The sequence below is a fragment of the Onychostruthus taczanowskii genome, unplaced genomic scaffold, assembly GCF_017590055.1.
Source record: "Onychostruthus taczanowskii isolate IOZ18803 unplaced genomic scaffold, ASM1759005v1 scaffold1, whole genome shotgun sequence".
In the NCBI taxonomy this organism is placed as follows: Eukaryota; Metazoa; Chordata; class Aves; order Passeriformes; family Passeridae; genus Onychostruthus; species Onychostruthus taczanowskii.
The window spans coordinates 14,680,402-14,704,605 of NW_024496525.1; the positions used below are offsets into that span (position 1 = coordinate 14,680,402).

At 36.5% G+C, this 24,204-nt stretch overlaps 1 protein-coding gene across 6 annotated transcripts in view; it reads left to right on the forward strand.

The window, feature by feature from the left end:
• The window catches only part of AKAP6 (A-kinase anchoring protein 6), a 210,651-nt gene that overhangs the window by 28,492 nt on the left and 157,955 nt on the right, over positions 1-24,204 (forward strand). For all 6 annotated transcript variants that reach the window (XM_041421063.1, XM_041421416.1, XM_041421326.1 and 3 more), the window contains 2 exons: positions 4,930-5,181; positions 8,668-10,452. In XM_041421063.1, coding sequence (XP_041276997.1) covers positions 4,930-5,181; positions 8,668-10,452 — 2,037 coding nt within the window. The remainder of the gene's footprint in view (positions 1-4,929; positions 5,182-8,667; positions 10,453-24,204) is intronic.

A 24,204-nucleotide genomic window follows, 5' to 3' on the forward strand; every position in this document is an offset into this window, starting at 1 on the left:
GGCTTTGGGGACCAAGGTATTTCCAGCTGGCAGTGCCAGCGGAAGGCAAGGGTCAGTAATCTCAGAGCCCTCCCAGTAGCTGCTTTCCTTTGCATTCTTCACCAGTATAATGCATTCATTTCCCTTAGTCACTGAATGCCACAACCATACAAGGTGCACTGCAGCACTTCAGTGGTTTTTTGACAGGCTGGTAACTTGAAGTCAGTCCAGGCCTTTCCCTGGCAGTTGATTTTGCTTAGTCAAAGTCTGGATTTTTCATGTATGGTTATTTTATTTGACTTAATTGTTTACTTAAAAATAGCTGCAAAAAAAAAAAAAATGTGTAGCATTTGCTCTTAAGGTTTCACTAATAATAAAAGAGAATAGTTTTGTCTTTACTGTAACACAATGTACAGCAGGTAGGGATGAGAAAAATGAGAAACTTCCTTTGTGAAGTCAGAGTGCATTTTAAAGGAAAAATTCTAAAAGAGGTTCAGAAATAAAAATCTCTCTCTTTTCATTTCTTATATATGCATAAGCATAAAAGGGAAGTGCAGAGAGTTAATTTATAATTTTCAAGTCCAATTAAAGTAACGAATAAAAAAAATCTGTGGCATATATTCAAAATTTTTTTTCTGAAGAGAAGTATTTGTACATTCTGATTGGAATATTTGTCTTCTGAAGAATTGAAAAGCACTTAAAAGAAAGACCAAATAGATAGACATTTTCTTAAATCATAGATTATATTATACATGTATATTATACATCTCACAACATGTTCAGCAGTTGTGAGATGCAGTAGCAATCTCTTTTTCCTGCTGAGGTTTTACTGGAAGATCAAAGAAAGAAATCTCCAGTATAGTTTCTCTGTCACTGATACTAAGTCTAAAGCAACATATTCCAACCTTTCATCTTTCAGTAGTTTCATGTACATCTTAATACAATTTCTTAAGGACCAGAGAGAAAATACTTTTAAAAGTCAACATGAAAGTGGCTTTCATTGACTCTTGACTCTTGTTTATGCTCCTTTTCTTCATCTACTGCCATGTTTGCAATTCAGGCTATTTTAGTTGACATGGAGGGCTTTGAGCAGGCTGAAGGATTCAGCAGCTGCAAATTACAGGATCAGCTGTCTGGAAGACTGAGTGAAGTGGGCAGTTGGCAGCCAAATGGGGTACAACCCCTGTAGCCTGAGAAATTCCACAGTCAGTGCTATAGGAAAGCCCATGAGAGGATGACAAAATCTTTACCTTAATATTGCTATGAAACAGTGTAAAAATAAAAAAGCCTAGCTGACATGTGAGATTAATGATTATTAAAATTGTTTTGGCAATGGTGCTTTCTAAAAATCTAATTATGTTATCTAAAAATTATATTATATTATTATGATATGAAACTATATACTATTAAAATGGGGAAGATTTTGCCCATATATGTATAGGCTTTATATTATTACTGTTGACATGGAACTATGTTTTTTTACAGATGTCAATAGATTATTCCTTAAAAGTGCCTGATTTATTTTATCTATCTGCCACTTCTGGTAAGAGCAACTGGCAGCATTTAGATGCTATCTCGTGACAGTGCTGTTCTTTATTTATAAATACAGAGGGTAAAAAGGCACAAAACAGTGTTCTGCTGGTTTTGCTCTACCTAATGCTGTTACCTACAAGGAGTTAGGAAGAATGAAGAGAATGAAACCATCTTCTACCAGGTCTTGATACTGAGCCTAAATAAAATCATGAACTTACATAACTTTTACATGACTTCTTTTGTGCACTATTTCAACTGTGTGAATTATTACAGAAAATTATTAAATTCAGAGCTGTGCTATTTGTAATTGTTTAATTTTACTGAATTATATGTAAATCTAGACATCAGGTACAGTAAAAAGAAAGCGTGACTAGAAAATGTCAACTGGATTTGCCATTGTATTGTTTCCTCTCGATATGCTTGATGTGTGCCAGTCAAGTGTAGAGAAAAGATACAGGTAAATAGGGTGCAGATTTATTAATGCTGTTCTGCTGAACACTAATCAGCATTAACTTCCATGGCAAAAGTTAGCATTTCTTTGTAATTATTTTCTCCTGAAGGCTAGCATTAACTTGTACACAGTTATTCTGTCATTGGCACAGCCTTCACCTTCACACCATCATATGACAGTTAAAATCAAGGAAAGGGGGTATCAGTAGGGCCCAAAATTATTTTTTTACAAGCTTTATGTAGGCCACCCATACTGTCTGTAACCTCAACACTTTAAGAGCTGGTGCTTTGTCTTCTACGGACATGGTAGTCTTATGTGGTAAGATCAGAGAATGTGATTTTGGATGTGACCAAGTTTGGGCTTAGGTTCTCTCCATGTTACTGAAGCTGTAAGGAGCTGTTAATTACCTTGTTAGTACGTAAAGCACTTGGCTGCTGCTGCGTGCCACAGTAATCTGTAAGTAAGTAGACTTTGCTTCTTGAGGAAAAATGACCAACTCCTATCAAGCCATGCAAAAATTAACAGCATATGTTCTTGAATATCTGCTCCTTTCAAACCCCAAGAGGTGCTAGGATTTGCATTTCAGTACCAAGCTGGTTTGTTGTGGAAAGTTTGTCTACTTCAGAAGCCTGAGATGCTTTTGTAGCTAGCATAATGGGACATCAAGAGAATTACCTAGATGCATTAGCCAGTATTTTCAGTACATTATCAAACAATTGCCAAAAGACACTTGTTCATTGTTAGTTCTTCTTATGGCTTTCTGTTTTCAACCACTTTGAGAATTCATATGGTAGTTGAATTCAGCATGTAATTGTATGTGTGAAGCTTGAAAATATTAAAAATTTGTTTTGGAGTCTGGCACGTCCTTAAGCTCACTCATGGAAATAGTCTAAATGGAGGTCTATTAAGTATTTTTCTGTAGACTGTGTCTAATTTACAAAATTACAGTTACTGGACAAAATTTGTTTTTTAATCATTGAAATGAAAATTAAGCTTGTTTATGGCCAAGAGGAAAAAGATCGTTAACAATCTTGAAGAAGTAAATGCAAATTGAGTTAAACTAATTAATTGGAAATATTCTTTAAAAAAACATACAATTACAGGTGTGCTTTTCAGTTATGTATCAGTTGTAGTTGGCTGAATGGATAATATTATCTTTTTCCAGAGCTCAGAGAGTTTTAGCTCTGTCTGCATGTTTGTAGCATTAGATGGGCACACTAATCTGGTAACTAGTGTGCATTTGCTCACCTGGAAGTGTGTGGACATTGGAAGCCCTGAGCACTTGCAGTGCTGCATGTTGGCAGGTGAGGCTATGTGTGTTGCACTTGCAAACAGAGATGCTGCTTGTTACAGCAAGGGACTGAGGGTACAGGGGAAGAGATACTGCCTTTATCTTAATGCATCTGCAGTGATCTGCTCATTAAAACCCCAAAGTTTTGTGCTCATCTGGCGTTTCTGAGAATTACTCCTGCATCAAGAGGACTTGATGTAACTGTCAGTGTTTTATTAAAACGAGTCCCTAGCAATGTCACCTGATAACAGCTAATATTGTACTATCTGTTGTACAAAATTATTTAATATTATCTAGAGATTTGATTTTGGTTTAATTTGTTACATATATGCAATTACATATTAAATACTTTCTCTTTACTTTCATACTGAAGATGCCATATCTGAACTGAAAGTACTGTCCTGTATTATTAATTTAGAAATAATCAGGCTTACTGATTTTCCTGTTATGCTACTGCTGTAGCATAACAGCAGGTTTTGCTACTGCAGAGACATAAGATTTCATTGCAATTGTCTGATAGAATTGTTTCAATAGCAAATTTGAAATGCAAAGTTATGATTATTTTCACTTTTATATATATATATATATATATATATATAAATGTAAAGGAGATTTCAGAAGATTTTAATTAATATTTTTTATAAGTAGGTCTTGGATTTAAATATGTTATTAAGTCATCTTACGTCACTGCCAGAGACATTGGAAAAAACTTTTAGGTCCAGTGCCAATTTTTTTCAGTGTTTTAGTCACATTTCCTTACTTGTATATAACATGCTTTTTACACATAGTTTTCAAACAGAAGTGTTAGGGAGTGATGTTTGCTCAATAGCATATGCCTAAATGTTCTTCAGCATTGTGATTTGTCCTTTGACAAAGAGAATGAAGAGTAGGTTGAAATTATTTAACTCTGCTGCACAACCTTAATAATCTGTAACATTAATTTTAAATTTGGAGGATACCGTCCCATCAAAAGTTTAGCTTTATAACCTGGTAATCCATATTGTCCTTTCTCAACACAGACGTTTCCAGCTTCACTGTTTTCCCTCTTTCTCCTTCTCCCCCATCTTCTGTTCGGTTTTGTGCCCAGAGCAGGATGGTGCAAAAATCAGTGCCCTGTCACCACCACAGACAGCAATGGGTAGCAGAAATACCTTATTCCCTTTGAGTCTATCCCAGATTTTTGACCTTCTTGGTTATAGAGGTTAGATTTAAATTCTGTCCAAATGAATTTTTTTGATGATGGCACAGACCAGATTCTTTGCATTTTAATGGTGGGTGTGGGTGGGTGTGTGTGTGTGTAGCAGAGAGGGAGATAGCTCCTGGCAATCTTACCGCTTTCATTGCTACTGCTGTCTTCTAGGATGTCACTTGATGGTGTTAGTTTTCTGCTTGTGATTCATGTGATCTTGTTGTGCCATCCTTCATTATTGTATGCTGTCTCTGCACCTACTGAGCAGTACTGCCAAAGAGGACAGCTGCTGGTTCAGTTGCTGTGGCATTGCCATGAATAAAAAAAAAAAAAAAAAGAAAAAAAAATCTGGATGTATTAATTACAGTATATTTCCTCTATGAAAAAAATCTATTCTGCATTTAATTAAAAGTACATGAAAAGTAGATCTGATCCATGAAAGGACCGTGCCCGTGGCTAAATATCTACTTTATTTTTCCATTACAGGATATTTGTGAAGATATATCTGATCATGTTGAACAAATACATGCTCTACTAGAGACTGAGTTTTCCCTGAAGCTTCTGTCTTACTCTGTCAATGTGATAGTCGATATCCATACAGTGCAACTGCTCTGGCACCAGCTACGTGTTTCTGTCCTGGTTCTGAGAGAACGTATTCTCCAGGGACTACAGGACGCCAATGGAAACTACACCAGGCAGACTGATATTCTGCAAGCATTTTCTGAAGAGACTAAGGAGGTACAGTAACTAAATCCAGATGGAAGGGTTTTATGTGTGTTCAAAGCAGCTCATCCATCTTGCACATTTAAAATTGCTAGGATGACAGTTTTAAGGATGACTTCTAGATATTTTACTAAATTCGTTTTAATTTAAAAAAAAAATTAGCTGATACCTGTTCCTTTGAACAAAATTAGTGCAAATTAAGATCAACTTTCAGAAATGTCATACTAGTGGCAATGTTTTCTAGCAATGTTTTCTCTTGATTGAAATATTTTTCAGAAAGGATTTCAAAGACTTAGAGTGGTGCATCTGTTCCAAAGCTGTTCATGTGGTCACTTGGGTATTTAAGGTTTACAGCCAATTCAAAAGTTAATTTCAGTGGGCAGTGATTTCTTCAGTGAAAGTTTAGACATTTCCTTTCTGCACACACAAATGTGAAACTTACAAAATGTTTTCAAAATTTTCCAGCCTAGGTGAACATTTCTTTATAGCAAGATGATGGTCTTTCATTTGAGTGGCAATTCTGCATTATGCCTTCAAAGAGTCATGCAGTTTTTCTGAGAAACAATGATGCAAGAATCGTACACTGTTTACTCTGTGTGCCAAATTTACATACCTATAAATGGTTTGTAAAGCTGGGTTCATTTAACTAAAATGCCTTTTCCTTTGACTTTATCATTACTAAATTACCTTAATTAGAAGGACACTATTGGCCTACATTTTTAAAACTTAAAGAAGGTAAACATTTTTGATAGTTAGGGTTAATAAATACCAGGTTGAAGATTTTTCGTTTTAGTCCTAAGTTTAAGATAAAATGCTTTTGTAATGATTGGGTGCATTTACAGAAAGAAACCTCTAGATCAGTGAAGTGAATTCTGTGACCTGTGTTACAGAGGAAGTCAGAAGTCCCCTATACACGTCCTGAATTTCGTATCACTCAAGTTCAAAGGGAATGTGAATAATTTTCTGCTCCATGTTGGGTTTTCTATTTTTCTTTGGCACAACGAAAGGGATGGTCCAGAAATCAGTGCTCAGAGATACCCAGGCCCACCTTCCACACCCCCTCTTCCTGATGTGTACATACCTGGCTCTTTCAGTTTCTGCTTTGCCCTTGATGGTAAACTGCTGGCAGGTCTGAAGGAAATGTACACTTGTCTTTATACCCAGATTTGTGTATTAGTGGGAAGTCATTTTATGAGAAGGACACAGTAATTTCAAGACATAAAGAAGGTGCATATTCAGATACTAAGAAACAGGAAATGTTCCATCTGGATCTGATTGCAACTGCTGTAAAAAAACATCCCTGCTATAGAGAGAAGGACTGACTGGGGAAGAAAAGATTATTTTTCAGTAGGGAAAACACATGTTGCCAGATAGGCTTACATGGTACTATGCCATGAAATATACTGACATTATTTTTTCTAATCCACCCCAATTAAAACATAAATAATATTTGATAAATTTAATGGCTAGCAATAGCAGGGACACAGAGTTGATATCAGATTTCTGCCCTATTGTTTGAATAGGTCCATAGAAACTGCTCTGCAGTGGAATACCTTCAGATATTCAGGCTTTTTATGAGGTATAATGATACTGGATTTAGTTGATGAACATAAAAAAATAAATAAAATGTAATGTAGGGACAATAGTATCTACTCTTACCCATCTTTTTTTTAGTGTTTGTAACTTTAAAGGAAGAATTATTACATAAAAAGGAAAAATAATTAACTAGAGCATTCCCATTGGTGGCCATACAAATAATTAAATATAATTTTTTTTGTGATAAAAACAATAAAAGCATGATAATACTGGCATTAAATAAAACTCACCTGAAGCACACATTTCAGAGGCTGCTTGGAAAATGACCAAGTAAGATGGTTTAATGCATATGATTGTAAATTTTATTCATGTATATAAACACATTTTTAAGAGACAAAAAAGTGCAACTCATTATTCAGAAAAAATAAAGGCCTTTAGGGCCTTGGAAAGGTTTTGATTTATATATGGTTTTACAGTTCCTAATAATTTCCTGAGATTAGAAGGACAATGCAGCTTGTTTAGTCACTATTTTCCTTAACAAATGCATCTCCAATATACAAATTTGACAGATTTATAGAAAATTTCCCTTTTAATTCTGAGCTGTTGACAATGCCAAATTTGTGGCATGGGATCTACATCTGGATAAAATTTGCTAAAGAAGAGATACATTCTGCATCCAAGAGTATGGCTGATATCTCCCCTTCTAGTAATTTTTTTTCTGTAAATATTTTTAGCTGGAGGATTTTATTTTTACTTTAAGTAAGGGAGGGGGGGTGGATGGAGTACAGTGCTCAGATATTGTATGTTTTTATCTTTATGGGCGTTGGGAAACAATAGCCTTCTTTATGAATATAATTCCTCTTCAGACAAATCCATGTAGTTTACTGTGAGATGGAGAGATTATGTGGTTACTGCACTTTCTTCAAGCATGATGCTAAGGGTCTTTAAACTATGGATTTGGGCAGTGTAGTGAGACAAGTTATTCCACAGAATAATTCAGACATAAACCTATTGCGGATACTCAGAGTTTGCTTCAAAAATATATTATGAGAACAAACCTGGAAAGAAAGACCAGTATACTGATTTAGGCATGTAAAATTAAAATCCTAGAACATGAATTTCATGATATTTCTTTTAAAGTAGTCTCCATAAGCAAAATTCCTATATAAGCATTAATTTGACTTTGATCTTAAAATCTCTTTTGCCACCTGAGATGGTCTCCTCTGGTTATGTCCATGTTTCTGAGATTGAAGGACTTCCATTGAGAAAATATTGACAAGGGAACATGTCAGTCTGGAGGCTTAGCGTTATAGTTTCTTTTCCTTGTGCCATTCTTCATTTGTGCTCTAAATATCTGGCAAATAAATTTTCAGATGATAATGCTACAAAAAAAGGGAAATATAATTAGCAGTCTCTACCTTATAATTATGGGAACAAATGTCCATCATTGCTGCATGATGCTTGGAAAAAACATTCTTCCAATCAACTGAAAGATGGTAGAACAGCATGGATTTTTGAGAAAACAAGATTAACGAGGAGACTGGTACACTCACCAGCCCCCAAGGTACCCTCCCTCCTGTTTGATGTAGTCAACACAGGAAATACTTCAAGTCTGCTGTATAGAATTTCTGAATCCCCACCTACACAGTAAGTAAAACTGAAAGCAGAATTAAATGAGGAAAATACCAACACAAAAGTGAGTTGCTGTTCTGTTTTAGGTAACTTGCTGTACCAGACTGAAATGAAGCATTTTTCAGCTTACTGCCATTTTTAATTCCAAAATATTTCAGAATGGTAAGCTTATTACAGGGTACTGCAAAAAGAGACAGGTCAGTGATGAACCTTTCTCTAGATGTTAGGCAGTGAAACATAGGAATTGTTTTTTGTTTCATTACTTTGTGTGTTCTGTGTATGAAAATTAATATTCCAAAAAAAAAAAACCAAACATTTCTTTGTGTATTTCAGGATCGTCTTGACTCTTTAACAGAAGTTGATGATTCTGGACAGTTAACCATCAAATGTTCTCAAAATTACTTGTCCCTGGATTGTGGTATTACTGCATTTGAACTATCTGACTACAGTCCTAGTGAGGATTTGCTTGGTGCTCTGGATGATATGACCTCCAGTCAAGGGAAAGCAAAATCATTTGAATCCTGGAACTACAGTGAGATGGATAAGGAATTTCCAGGACTTATCAAAAGCGTGGGTTTACTTGCAGTAGCAACAGATTCCATTGCTTCTCAGTGTAATGAAGCTTTGAAGGAGAAAGAAAATCATGTACCTCTTTCAGCAGAAGATGGAGAAGAAACCAAAGACAAGAAAGCATCACATGATCTCTCACTAGCATCTCCTTCTGGAAATTCCTCTCCTTCTAAAGGACCTTTCTATGAAAATGGTGTTTTACCTATTGACAGCAAAGCAGCTTCCATATCAAAGAATCCAGAGTGCAATCCTCCACAGCACACTGGTGAAAATACCAAACACTCTCATTGTGAAAATTCAACACCTAAGAGGTCCATAAGAGACTGCTTTAACTATAATGAAGACTCTCCTACGCAGCCGACATTGCCAAAAAGAGGTCTGTTTCTGAAAGATGATGTGTTTAAAGAGTATATAGAAGCCAATGATTTAAAAAGGCAAATGTCTCAAATAGTGAAAAATGAAATGAGTAGAAGTACACCCTCATTGTTAGATCCGCCAGACAGGTCCAAGCTTTGCCTAGCTTTACAGCTGCCCTATACTAACAGTCCATCTGCAGTTAGTCAATCATATGATTGCTTAAATACAATAAGTGATAAGAATCTTGAGTACACAATGAATAATCACTTCAAAGACAGTCCCATAATTCTAGGAAAGTGTACTTTCTACAACAGTAAAGAAAAATCAAAGCACAAGAAGTCTCATGATTCTCCAGAGAAGGTGAAAACTGACAGAACACCTGGAAGTATGTGTAAAACAGCTCCATCAACCCAGGCCAAAAAAAGAGGGTGTTCTCTGCAGAATGGAATTACTTCTCATAGCTCTAAGTCTCTGGACGAGACAGAAACAGATTCTTCTGCATCGTCAGATTCTTGTAACCATAGAGATCCAAATGGGCAATCACAAGGTAAAACTGAGCCCCCGAGCTCACCAACACGTAGCCAAAACAGTGCTTCTTCAGCTGGTTCTGAGCTTTCCAGCTCATCCCCTCTTCTACTGAGAAGAAAGAAAAATAAAAGCTTATCTTCAACACCACACTGTACTCAAAAAACCACTAAGGACAACGAGGTGTGGTATGGATCTGATGAATATTTAGCACTTCCTTCACATCTCAAACAGACTGAAGTATTAGCTTTAAAACTTGAAAATTTGACAAAGTTGCTGCCCCAAAAGCCCAGAAGAGAAACCATTCAAAACATTGATGACTGGGAGCTGTCAGAAATGAACTCAGATTCAGAAATGTATCCAACATACCAGACAAAAAAGCACAAAAAAAGGGGTAGAATTTCACCAAGTTCTTCAAGTGATATAGTATCCTCCTTGGGTGACAGTATTGAATCTGGGCCTCTCAGTGATATTCTCTCTGATGAAGATCTTTGTATGCCTGTATCTTGCATTAAAAAATACATTGAAGAAAAGTCAGAAAGGACTGCTGCCACTCAGCCCACTGGAAATGAGACCTCTTCTTCAAATAAATCAGCTTTAATTCATCAACTGATGCAAGATATACAACATCAAGAGAATTATGAAACCATATGGGAAAAAATTGAGGTAAGACAATAATCCTATATTCTTTTACTGTGTTCTTGAGAATGCTGTATATGGAGATGGAGCTGCTGGAAGGGATAAGGTTGCTTTTTTGTTTTCTTCTAATGCTGAAGATCATATCTGAAGACTGCTGGAAGTAGAGGAGAGCAGCAATTATTGTAATTATAATGGACTGAAGTTAACTTTAACTAACCAAACAGGATTTGCCCATATTATTTTACTTATATCAATGCCGTTAAACTTGGTAAAATAATATTTTACCAACCTTCTCTTTGCCATGATTCGGTATGTGACAAGTTATTTTTTGTAGGAAGGGTAAAATAAACATGAAAGAAACAGAGATCTTTGCTGTATTTGAATGAAGTTATACTTGATATCGTCTGCCTATTTTGTTCATTAAGAAGATTTGCTTTAGTCCAAGAATAGGAATCTTGATTCCTGTCAAATTAGGTATAATAGCAACATTTCTTTTTAATTAGTTCTCTTCCCTTGCAGTGATTATTTTACCTCCTGTTTTGGTGGAACTAAGCATCACTTTTTAAAAATTAAATTAATAATAGCAATGTATTAGTGCAATATGCTAGAGCAATAATTGTATACTATTCCATTAAACTTCAGATGAAATGGGACTTCACTGAGGAGTCTTTTTGAGAAAAAAGATAAACTTTGGAAGGGGAGGTGAATTTGAATGAATAATCAAATCAGGACCTAGTCGTCTCACTAATATAATTCTTAGATTATATTCACAGTAATGTTTCTTTTATTTTCTGATTCATGTGTCTTCCTGGCCATTGCAGAGAACTCTTCATCTCAGAACATTTCATGTCCATCCTCAATGGCATTTAAGTTTTCAGAAAAGAAAGCTCCACCTCTATTAGATTTCAAAATGCTTTAAAATTCATAACACATGTTAAAGGGTGATGTTTAGCATATAAATGCTAAATCTGCAATATCTTCTCTGTTATCAGGTTGTGTATGAACTGAGAAAAAAGGACTAGTTTTATATGGCCAGAAAGTCCTTCTTATCAAGCACAATTTCTGTAACTTTTGAAGGCATGGGAATTACTATGACTAGTAGGGAAATAGTTGAGCTAGAGATATTTTAATATAAAGTAGCGGTAGAAAATACAGAAAGAGAAATTTCGTCTTAAACAAATGAGGGTGCAGCAGCTGTCAGCTGTAAAGGGCAGTGTGTAATGATGCAAACTTTTCCCTCTGTCTTCATGGGTGGAGCTCATCTTCCAGACTTTGATGAAAGAACTGTCTTAGTAAGTGCAAATTGTTTCTGTCCTTGAGTCTCTGTAATGTTGAAAATTATTCCAGCTGAGGCTGACAGATACAGAGCCCTTCATTCTGGGAAAGCAACAAAGCCCATCAAAGCTGCTTGTGAATACATAAGATGCTGTCTTTCAAATGACACTGCAAGAGCCTGTTTAAGAATGGGATTGTTGAGTGTCTAGGGACCAGTGCCTTCCACTAGATGCTGACTTCCCCTAGGCGCGAAACAGGTGGCAGAGAAACTTCTTGTATCACACTCTCAAATCACCATATTTGTTTTTATCAAAAACTTTTTGAAAAGGTAATTCTCTTTCGAGGGGCATCTTTGTGTGAGTCCTTGCAGCTGCAGTTCACTCCTACTAGAATGGAGGAGTGAGAATCAGCTGTAACAACTGGCTGCAGCTGTAAACACCCTCTTCCCTCCATCCTTTCCTCACCTCCTCTGGAGCGTGGATTGAGCTTGTGACAGCAATTAAAAGTAGTTTGCTGTTCTGTGGCCAGGGTAAACCCTTCTAGCTAGTGATTCCAGCTGCTGCTCTTGCCCTTGAGAAACTTGACTGCTGCCGACACTGCACTTTCTACAATTTTTCAGTGTTTCTGTGATAAATCTTTAGAAAATGTTAATGTGGAATTTGAAAATAATCTCATGAAGTGTGTTTGGCTCATAGTAAAAGAAGGGCTTTAAACAGAAAGAAGAGCAGATGCAAAGAGGACTGCTAGGAAGAGAGAGCTCAGTATTCCATCAGCTTAAAAGCAGTGCATAAGTTTCATATTTCACTAAATGTGCTTCCTGAATAGTGACTAAAAATAACCAGGTGAAAATTTTTGAAATACTTAAGAAAAATTATACTATTTTAAAGAAATATAAGTTTTCCCCAAGCAGCTTATTTGCCCAAGTTTTTCTATTATTGCTAGTTACTAAATCTTCTTCTTGTAAGACTAGTTAAAAACCAATTTTTCACTTTTTCAAAAGCTCTGACCAAGGTAAATTTTGCCTCACTGACAATATTATGCTTTCCTGAGATACTTTAGTTTGACTTAAGTAATAAGAAACTAGAAAATTCTTCCTTTATATGTTGATATCAAATAGTGTGAACAAAGAGGAATCTAAGGAAAAATATCACACCTGTGTCACAGTTAAATTCTTTCTTTTACTAGATCTCGTGCTTCACAATTCCCTAAGACAAGAATCAAAAATGTGTCATTGCTTTTTTCAATTATTGTAAATTGGCTCTTGTGTTAATTCTGTTATCTAAGAACATGTATCCCACTCAAAAAGGAAGTTCCTAATTTCACAAATATGTCTTAGCAAGAATTCAATACTGCTTTTGTTAGTAGCAGTTTTGTGCTGAAGAAGTCAGATCTGAAAGGTGAACTTCATTTTGAGGACAGAAGAAGCATGCTTATTCCTGTTAGTAATACAATCCAGTTGCACTGCTGCAAATATGTCTAGCACGATGTATGTTATTTATTAAGATTGTAAACAAAACTACAATAATTTAGTCTTTCATTTTGGGGTTATGACAACTTAGAAACAACTGGAAGTCTCAAAATCATTGAAAGTAATGTTTTAGCTAGGTAATATGAAAAACAAGGAAATTTTGGTATTTTATTATGATTATTATGGGAATAATTTTGAATTAGTGTAAATCTTGTAATATCTTCACAGGAGGTAATTTGTTGAAAATATGCTTAAGCTTTTAAAAAAAAAAAGTAATAATTTCTTAGTTATAGAAATGATAGTCATGGGCAGAAACTGATAAATTGTTATTTTTCATACTTGCTAATTAGGTTGATATCCTTGCGTGGGCATTATCATCCCATTAGTATTCCTGTCTCTCTACAAATAGAACTCTGCTCGATTGCCCCATTTGCCATTATATAGGGCCACTTTCTTGCTTTGCATATTTTGTCATATTTTGTCTTCCACTGCAGGTAACAATCTGGCACGTTTTTTGTTAACGGGCACCTTCATTCTGGGGTGCAAAACAATTTTTGTGCCTGTTAATTTTGTTTCAGAAATTACTTTTTGGAGTACAATGTGAAAATGAGTGATAGCAAATTCTGAAAGTTCCTCTCATTGTTTTAGTTCAGCTTTTAGGAGCTGCCCCAAATTAATTTTAGAATGCACATTAAGCTCTATAGTTTCTGTTACACTGACTAAAAGGGGAACAGATATAACAGCAGCATTCTCAGAGATAACACCAATGGAGTTCTTTGCTATAAGAATTTGGCCTTTGCCACTTCTCATATGTGACACTAGGACTTCAGAGTATCAGTTTCAGAATGCTTCAAGGTTTACTTTCTGTGAGAAAGCTAAGTTTTCCTTAAAATCATATTAATAATTGCGGTTTTCCCCCATTTTTATGTGCCAACTGAAAAATTTGGAGCAAAAGCTTATTTTGGACTGGTCTAATGGCAATATATTTTCAATTATTTTATGTGAATAAAATATAATAACAATAAAGTAACCTTGTTCAGGCAGTTTTATCTCTTTTTCCAGAAATTGATGCTAGATTGACTTTACTGTTATCCTTGTGCTGTAATATGTGGTCATCGATAATTCCATCTACTTGTTTTTGGAGGGCACTATTAAAAAGGTTAGAAATGCAACCATTTGCAAGACACTTCATTTAAGTTGTGTTTGCTTTGTAGGCCTCAGAATTAATGGTATGGAGCAAATTGCTAATTTTTTGTTTGTTTTTGTTGTTGTGTTGTTGTTGTGTAGATTTATACCTTGTTTTATCAGAGGCTCCATTTTTGAAAGAGGCAGCTGAATTTCCTCTACAAGAAGCCATTTGATATTGAGCCCATAATTTCAGTACATCACATTTCATAAACTTGTTCTGAACTCCACTGGCTCCATATTTTGCCTGTGTAGCCCAGTCAGTCTTGGCTACCCACCTTCTGGATGTGATAAGGAGATAAAATAATGCTGCTCTATGAGTTTTTCAGCTGTCAGTTACAGCATGCCCCAGGGTTCCTACAGCAAAGAGATGGATAAAAATTTTACTGCCTTCCAGGACTAGGCAGGGAGCCCCTCACCCTTCTGTAACCATTTACCCCTCCTGAACCCAGGATGCCCCAGGAGAGCAAACTTCTAAGATCCCTGTTTTAAATTGTAGTAATAACTTTCCTGTTAAGAAGGCTCTGAGGATCAGTGCACCCTGCAGAGGAGAGTGCAGTATCATATCTAAACTTGTTAATGCGACAAATATTGTGACTGGTCTGTTGGGGTGAGAAAGATTTCCATTTTTAGAGAATAGTTATAAAAAGTAACTAAATGGTAGAAGACTTCTGCAAGTGCTTAATGGACTTGGTAGAGTAAGTTTGTGTTGGAGATCTGGCTGGAAGTCCATTTGAGTAGTGGAGAGCCAGTTTGTTAGAAAATTGTTGGAGAGCTGACACAGAGGGGAAATAATTTGTTTAGGCTGAAAGGGGACAGAGTTGCTTCTGGACAGAAAGTGGACTGAAAACACATCAGTATAGCTAAGGTAGAAGTTGGATTGCTTTAGAGGAAGTTGACTTGGTGATTGTTGACAGGTGATTAGAGGGAAAAGCTTGCACAGAGGTAAAATGCAGTTTGAGCTGTGGGGCTAAGGTAGTGAAAAACTAATAGGATAGGTAACTCTGATGAAGTTTTGTAACAGAGAAACATGGAACTGAAATCAGTAATGTCAGAATGGGAGGAAAAAAGCAAACGTAATCAACATGGCACAGACCTGGCTTTTTTGAATTACCAGATAAAGGATTTTTAAAGTGTTGCAGTGCTCCCCTTATATCTCTTGCTTTCAGTAACTTAGTGCTTCTAACATTTGCTCTTTTAAAATAAATGTATTTCATAGTTTTCCTAACAGTGTACTTGCCAAAATCTGTTCATTTCTGAATCTTACTTATACTGTTTCATACAATTTAGATTGAAATACTGCTTTTGGTTGATGACCAGTTTATAAAAAAACAGTAAATGAAAGAGGTATCAGATCCAGAAATTCCTTGGCAGCTCTGCAGTTCTCTCAGCAGTCTTGCTGCTTGGTGCAGCATAATTGAAAATGTCACTTCACATTTTGTACTGAGACAAGTTTGTGCTTTGCTGTTTTAAGTCTGATGATGCTCCCCTACTTCAAAAGCCTTCAAGCTGGTTAAACCATTATTAAGCAATAATGTTGTATACATATGGAACTCTCAGATTTAGGCAGACAAATAGAGCTTTGCTAGAAGATATTGAAATACAGTGAGCCCTCTGTTCCCCCAAAACACTTAGTTCCTAACAGTTTGCTTGAATTTTAAACAGCTCCTCCAAGTACATTCACTTTTCTTTGGCATTTGCTTTACCAGAAATAGTTTAAGCATGTTTGAAACCAGCAATTTCCAAAAAATGGCAGATTCTATCTAAGCTGTGAGAATTCTGCATTTTTAACTCTACAACTGACTGCAGGAATTATGCTTCCTTAATGAAACACATCTATTGTGAAGCATATGCTTGTTCAGAATGGTTTGAATTTCCACTCTAAAGACCTCAGAATGATTTGGCAGTGAGTAGCTTTAGATCAGGGTTTTTTTACATTCAGGATTTGGCAAGTCATTCCAAAGAATTTGTAGTGGGGGGAAGGGAAGGGAGGGAATGAGAGAGGTTGAGAAAGAAATAGAAATAAATCTGTTCCCTAATAATATTTAATGGCATTACTTTGAGGGTATGTCTTCACTAGCATTTAGAACTGGTGGTAGTGGATATGCCAATGTTTGGTTCATGTCTGATGTGAGACCTTTGACTGCAAAAAGCCTTATAATTCTGTCCTTTTTTGTACATATTTTGATACCACAGGGATGGCTATGAACAGCTTAGATGAACCAAGAAGCAGCTGCTTTTGCATAAATGTTTGTGAGCCCTCCATTTCATTCTTACAGTCAGCTTTATGTGACCATTGGCTTTTTATGACCTAGAGTCATGCCTTAATCATCAATACCACAGCGTAGACACAAGCTAGAATCAGAGACATCCACATTATTTATTTGTGAACTGGAAACTTTCTTTTTCTTGGTTGAGGATTTGTGGATCTCTGCTATTAGGCTAAAGGTGTAAAAGGGTTGAGACGGAAGAGTAAGACTGCAAGAGGTGAACTTCTTGCTCTCACTGTAGCCCAGGATAGGTAGGAAGGTGAGCAGTGGGTGCCAGGTGACTTACCTGGATAGCCAACAGAAGCTCCAGATTCAACAGGGACACAGCTGTAATTTGGACAATGAATCACTGGTGACTTCAAAGTGATTTTATGATCTATTTGTTTCTATCACTGTAGAGAAGCTCTGTTGTCTGTGATTGTTTGGTGCATTCAGTTTTCTCATGAAAGCAGAGAAAGACACGCAGAAACCACTGCAGTAGGTTTGGAAGCTTTCAAAACACAAATAGAGTCACATTGCTATTGGGAATTTACTTCAGTGTGAGTGTAGTGGTTTAAGAAGGATCTTCTGTTATTTAGGATTGAATCATCTGTAACTGCTGTCTTACATGGGCTGGTGCTGGGGAGAAGGTTGGTTCATTGTGAAGAGTTTGAGATTACTTCAGATCTGTCCTGTTACTTACTTACTGTATTCATTTTGTGGATCCTTGAAGTGCCTCCATTATTAAACAGAAAACTATTACATTTGAAATTCCAGTTACTAATATTCCCTTAAAAATGGTAAATACAAATGGGTGAGAGATAATACTCACTGCCTTTTACATTCACAGGGATATGCCTTTCACAATGTTTTAAGGTCTAGCTTACAATATTATGTTACATAATATTCTTAGTCTCTATGGTACTCATGTTTTATGAATCTTCTGTTAGGAAGTACAGGATATTCCAGAAACATTCAGTATACCAAAATCACTATGCTCTATTCTAAATATTTAATTTTTTAAATAATACATTGCTGCTAATTTTCACCTAAATCAAATTCCAGTCTATCTACTGTTAACACATCATTGCCTTAAAATGTGTACATGCTAGAGATGAGTCAGAGCAAGACAAATGAGCAAGGGTCTTGAGAGGATTAACCTGAAAGGAAAGGTCAATTCCACTTACATAAGATTATTGCGTAACTTCTCAAAATCTCTTCATATCTTTTTCTTCTTGTGTGTCTTTATATATTTTGACAGCAACTAGTTTTCTTTCCTTCATCCTTTCCAGTATCTTATGATCAGGAATGAACCATTAAATCATGCTGACTCTCAAATCATAGTTGTCATCATTAGGCATCAGAGTGAATATAATTTGTGGTAAATATGGTCAGGAAATTGTCTCTCAGAGGTTTGTTTCAGACTGTCTGTCTGCTTATGCAGGGTTTTTTATTTATTTTGAAAGTAACCAAAAGGGAAAAAAATTGTTTTCTTGTCTTTGCTTCGGGTTTTGGAGCAGAGAAAAACCTCACAAACAGCTGAGGTATTCTTGTGTATCAAACTAGAGTTGTATTTCAATTTTCCTAAATTGTTAATAAAGACTTACTTTGATCACTGACTTACATTCAGGTCAAGTAAGGTTTTCCCAAGCAAGAGCTAGATTTGCTTCTGGTTTCCTTTGGCCAATGTTTGGAGTCTCTCCAGGCTAACACTGGGAGAACTATCAAGCAAACAGATTTTTAGTAGTAGACAGTGTAGATGTTCAAGTCACAGTAACTTAATATTACTAAGTGCTTTTTCTCTGCTGGTGCCAGCATGTGACTACATGAATGTTTCCCCACTGAGCTATATATGACTAAAGACACCCAGGGTAATTTAAAATCATCTGTTGCACCATTAGCTGCAAGACAATTATAGCAGCTAACCTAAAAATGTCTCAGGTAAGTCCAAACTAGGGTCATGTATTGCAGTTCAAATCTCTTGCAGCTTTATTCAGGTAGAGAAAGCTAGGGGATAAAAAGTGAATGTGTAAAAAACCTGAAAAGCTTCTGCAATTACGAATAAAGAAGTCAAAAGGAAACAAGTACCAAGATTTTTAAAAAAATTTTCGTCTGTGAATATGGCCAAATCTGGGGATAAAAAATGTTCAGAATTAGGGTCTAAAGAGGGTGTAGAAGAAGGCCCTCTAGAGATCACTAAAAAAAGAAGCTTTCTAAAATGGAAAGTTGATGAATTAGGAAGCAAATGAAAAGAAGTTAATGGAGGAACTAATAGTGACAGGATTTCTTCGGAGACTGCAGGTGAACAGGAACCGGGTGCATAACAGGAGGCTAAATGAGGAAACCAGAGGAATAATAATGGAGTAAAGAGGTGGTGAATCTTAATATCTCCTTACTGTTGCCATATTTAGCAAAGAGTGGCAATCACAATTTCCCTTTTTAAAAATTCAGAAACCTTAACTGCAAAACAAGTTCATGGGTCAAAGAATTACAATATCTCTTGTGAGGTGACAGACTTAACCTCTTCTAACCAATTAGCCTTGAAAAATAGGAAATGCTGAATTAAACGCTCTGATTCCGAAAAGGAATGGTGGTCATTATATCTTAAGTCATGTCAGTGATACAGCAGAGGTCAATATATTTAGCACTTGCCCACGAGCAAACAGCATCTGTTCTATTTCAGTAAAAAGTGATTTTTCCCTTCTTTTTAGAAAACTTTTCAGACGTGGTGATATATTGCCCTCTTGAGGCCAAAACTGCGTGCTGCACTTATTTTACGGCTTTTTGATTTCCTTCTCAAATGACTGAGCCCCGCACAACTTTACAAACATGGTTGTTAGAAACCCGGAGAATAAACAAATCATAAACTAGAATATTTCCTCCTTGTTAATATAATTTTTTCTCTAGTGTAGTCTCCAAGAAAGTTTTTGCTATGTATTTTATCCCAAAAAAATTAATGTTGAAATAGAGAACTAGAGTAATATTATCTAAATAGTGTTGGCCCTGGCTTTGTGTCCATCAGGTCAAGAATATAGTGGCTTTCTTTCTTTATCTATCACTTACTGGCTAACTTACTAAAAATTTTATGTAAAAATAATGAACATAACTTTTTTTCTAAGGGCACTGAAAATTCCAAGGAAGTAATTTTGTGCTATGGTGTAAGGGTATAAAGTCTGGATAATTTCATTCTTTTAATGTGATTTATTCTTTGTTTGTAAAAACATAGCATTTTTGGAACTTCACAAAGCATTGTTTAATTGACATCGTTCCACTCAGGCTTCAGGCTACAGGCGCAACATGGTGTGTGTATATCGTGTACCTTTCAATGCTTGGGGAACAAGGTTCATTTCTAGCAACTCTGAGATCAAAGAGGAAAGAAATGTTGGGAGCAGTTAGGGGAGGTGCCACCATGGCGCAAACTGAGTGTCCTCCAGTGCCCAACATGCACGTGCAAGGCAGCAGCTGACCATCAGCTGGAAATAGCAGCTGCACAAGGGTGTTCCACCCCCAGTCCACTCTCTGAAGCCCAAACACTCAGGGTATGTAAACCAAGGAATGATGGCCATTCAAAACTGCCTATTTTTCAGAGCAGAATAAAGCTTTATATTAATCTACTACATAAAGGACATAATATGGATAAAGTTGTAAATGGAGATTAGTTTGTCTTTTGGATGCAGTTCATCTCATAATCAATACATACATTAGCTGTAAAAAAATCTGAAAATAAATTATGTTGTCAACACAACATTTAAAATAATTACATGAAGAGGAAATGCGGTACTTCCAAGTACTATTACATCACCATAAGTTGCTTCAACATTCATAGTTATACTGGCAGCACTTTTACACAAAGCATCAGGCTAAGTCCTAAATTTGCTGAAAATTAAGATCTTATTTAGAAATTTTTATTATCATTAGAGTTTGGGTCAAGGTTGCTGAGTAACAAACATTTCAAACTGAAAGAAAGGGAACAGTGCTTATCAAGAGACTTGATTTTAGGTTTACCTGTAGAAGAAATAATAAATTTGTACTTTCAAACAAGAGGTCCTGAATTAACTTCTATATTTTCTATTCTAGTTTAGAGTGCACAAAAGAAAAAAAAAAAGAATTTGGGACTGTGAAGTGGATGTGAATTTACTACAGCTTTGTGCCACTATCCTTTATACAGTACTTAATAGCTCATTTTGCTGTCTGACATTTTTACCAAAGACAGGCCCTTCTCCTGTGCTGTGCTCATGGTCCCTTCAGAATCCATACACTCCTTCCAGCTGCTGCTGCAGAGCTGAAGTCCCCCTTTCTGGGAATTACTGGCATCATCTCTTGTGTCTCAGGCAGATTTATTTGCTGTTCTCATCCTTTTCTTGATACATCCTTGGCTACAATTTCTGGAGACATTCTTTCTCCCTAGTTTACTGAGTGAAACAAGAATATGTGACCTAAAAACATTCACATGTCTTAGCTAGTCTCTAGATATGGTAAGTCTTGGACTTAGACAGGGTCACATAAAAACTTTCAGCTAAAAAGGCTTTAGTTTAGTATATTTGATGCTGTGATACATAAGACAAAACTTATCCTGTATTAGATGCTTTGGGGCATCTTTCTTTGTTTCCTAGATGCTGCTTAGACCTCCTGAGCTTTATGTAGAAAATAAATTACTCAGAAAAAAAGTTATTTTAAGAGCAGAGAGAGTTTCTGTGAGAAACAAGCAATAAGAGACATTGCTCTTTGTAAATAAATATATTCTCAGAAACTATATGTCAATCCTAGTAGTAGGATGAACTTTGAAGACCAGACTTGTATGACCTTCAGAGTTTGTACATAACTCAGATCACTCAGTATCATGACTCCTGATTGTTCCACTTTTAACTCTCAGAGCTTCTGCCTGCCTGTTTTATTGCCAAAGGCCCAAAGAATATCACACTTCCTTTTTTTAAAACTAACTGTAATTAGCTATTTTTTTCTTTTCTTTGTATTTCCTCCTCCTCCATTTTTCTCCCTGCATATGCTCCATTTCCTTATAGTTTGTTATTCTGCTTCTGACTCATTTTCAGGGCTCTTGGTATCCTTCAACTCATGGATTTCTCCTTTGTGCTGCTTATACTATTCATTTCACAGTTTCAATATTGTTTCCTGAGGAACCTTTTTCCAGTGAACCCCAGCAATTTCACCCAGACTCAAAATGCCGAGTGAGTTGAATGCTAGAAACATTTTAATATAGATCCACACTGTAGAGGGTTTCTGATAGAAGCCAGTGCTGATTAGAACAGCGGAAAGGATTTGCTTCTTTAGCTGATACATGTGTGCCTGCATAAGCCAGTGGAGATGAAGCTTGTCTGTGTACAGGGATGTGTTTTGGTCAGTGTCCCTCCCACTCTCCCCGGTGGCTCAGCAGAGCTGGCAGGCGGCATGTGCTGCCTCCACCAGAGGGCTCATGCCCACTGCTCCACTTTGAAAACACCCGGAATTCAAAGTAGTGGGCAGGATAACTTAGGATGCAGATAAGCAAAATTACTGTCTGTCATCCAGAATGTGAATGCGGATGTAGGATTTTTCCATACCATGAAGAATGTGCTCATTTATTTACTCAGTCCCCTGGAGTGCTTTGAGAATCACACTGCTTTTGAGGTACAGCAACCATATTTTTCTCAGTGTGACCTTAATCCTCACCTGAATGAATTCAGGAACTTTGTCTGGCTCTGTTCCTGTTAACGTTACACCTCAGGTGGGACGCATGGCCATGTCAGCAAGAGGAGAGGCCAGCAGCCATTGCCATCAGAACAGATGGCATCTCCGGAGGTTTACAACCAGCCTATACTGCTGTTCAGTTCATACCAGAGGGTTCTTTAAATGCTGGAGGAATCAGGTGTTCCTGTCTTTCTCCTTCCTTCTCTTTGCCAGTCCACCCTGCCCTTCAACCCATGCAAAGCCGCAATGACACTGGCTTTTTCTATGCTGCTGTATTGCATTCCTGTGCACAGCTCTCTTGGCTACACACTTCTCCCCAGCACTAGCCTTCCAGCCCATAGATTTTGTTTCTATGGTTCTGAGTGTTCACTGATCCTTCAAAAGGCTGGGGGAAATGTTACCAGTGGTGTTGGAATCTTCTCTGCTAATGTAAGAATTAGAACAGGGTTGTCTGGAAGCATTGGCTTAGTTTTCCCATATCTATCTTTGCTCCACAGTGAATGTGTTGGTACTGAGAATCCCTTTTTTAGATCTTGCAAGTTTCCAACAGCAGTGAAGGCCTTGTGATAGTACTTTTAAAGAGAAGGTAGATCTTCACCTTGAGCCAAAGGTAAGACAATGCATAGGGTAAAGAAAGAATTATGTTTGTAGCATCATGGAAAAGTTTAAGTATCTACAGAGATACATTAGTGATTTTTAATATTCAGATTACCATGACCTGCTTTTTGTCTAAAAGCAGAAATCAAGTGAACAGTCCCATTGGAGTGGTGAACTTTCTGTTGCACAATTGGATGCACTGTTGTCAAATATAGCTGTTTATAGTGGATTAAAAAGTAACACTTCACATGTTTCTCTTCACTTTTCATGCTTTTAAAGCAAATCCTACCTTTATAATTGTGGCTCTTTTACCTAGAAGTCTTTAGGAAATAGAGAAATTAAACATCTTTTTTGCTGTTCCTGGTATAGTCAGAATACAGTATAGAAAAATAGCTTGGACTCTAAACCCAGGAAAAGTAATGAGCCTGACTATCCATATAACTCATGGCCTATTCAATAGATGTCCATTAGAGAAAATGCATTTAATATTAATTTCTGTGTGTGGTAGGTGGGACACAAAGCCTAGAGGTGGCACTCAGGAAACATTTGTGTAATTAAACAGTCTTTGAAATGCTGAACTAGACAATATATAGAAGTAGAAGTTGTTATGTCTTTACATGGATGGCCACTAAGAAAAGTATTTGATATTTATCTTTAACCAGTGTGGAGGGAGCATTTAAGGCACACATTCTGATAAACTGTGGTTATTGAGTAAATGTGGCACTTCTTTAGGAGAAAGCCTCAAAGTTCTATTTCTGAATTGTTTGTGAATATATCCTGAACTGCATGTTAAGTATTTCCATCCTACAGATGTGTTTGGTCAGTTTTATGTTTCTGTGAGGTCACTGCCTGTCAAAGAATCTTGACAATATCACACAAAGAATATTTTCTGTTGTGGCATCTTGGTTCCTTTGGGATCCCTAACATCTGTATTGCTAATGGTTTTATTGTTGCCTCTGGCTCTACCTCCAATTAAATTGACCATGGCAGTTTGTTGCAGCCTCATCCTCTTGAGTACCTGGATTTCTTTGACTTACCTTTGCCTATGAAGAAAGCTCACTTTTATCCTTTTGAAAATAAAGTCCATGGACAGGAATGTGTTCCTCCTGAGACTAATATGCAAGTCCTTTTGTGGTTGGACAAAGGGTTTTCTTAATGTATTCTGTGATAGAAGTGCCCTAAGAGCCAGCCCATCCTTGTACACAGACACCTCTGTGAGCTCAGTCTTTTTGTAAACTGGGAACAAACTTTACAGCACTGCTGGCTTGCAACAAAATTGGGCATTCATTTTTAAGCACACAGTCTCATAACCAATTCTTT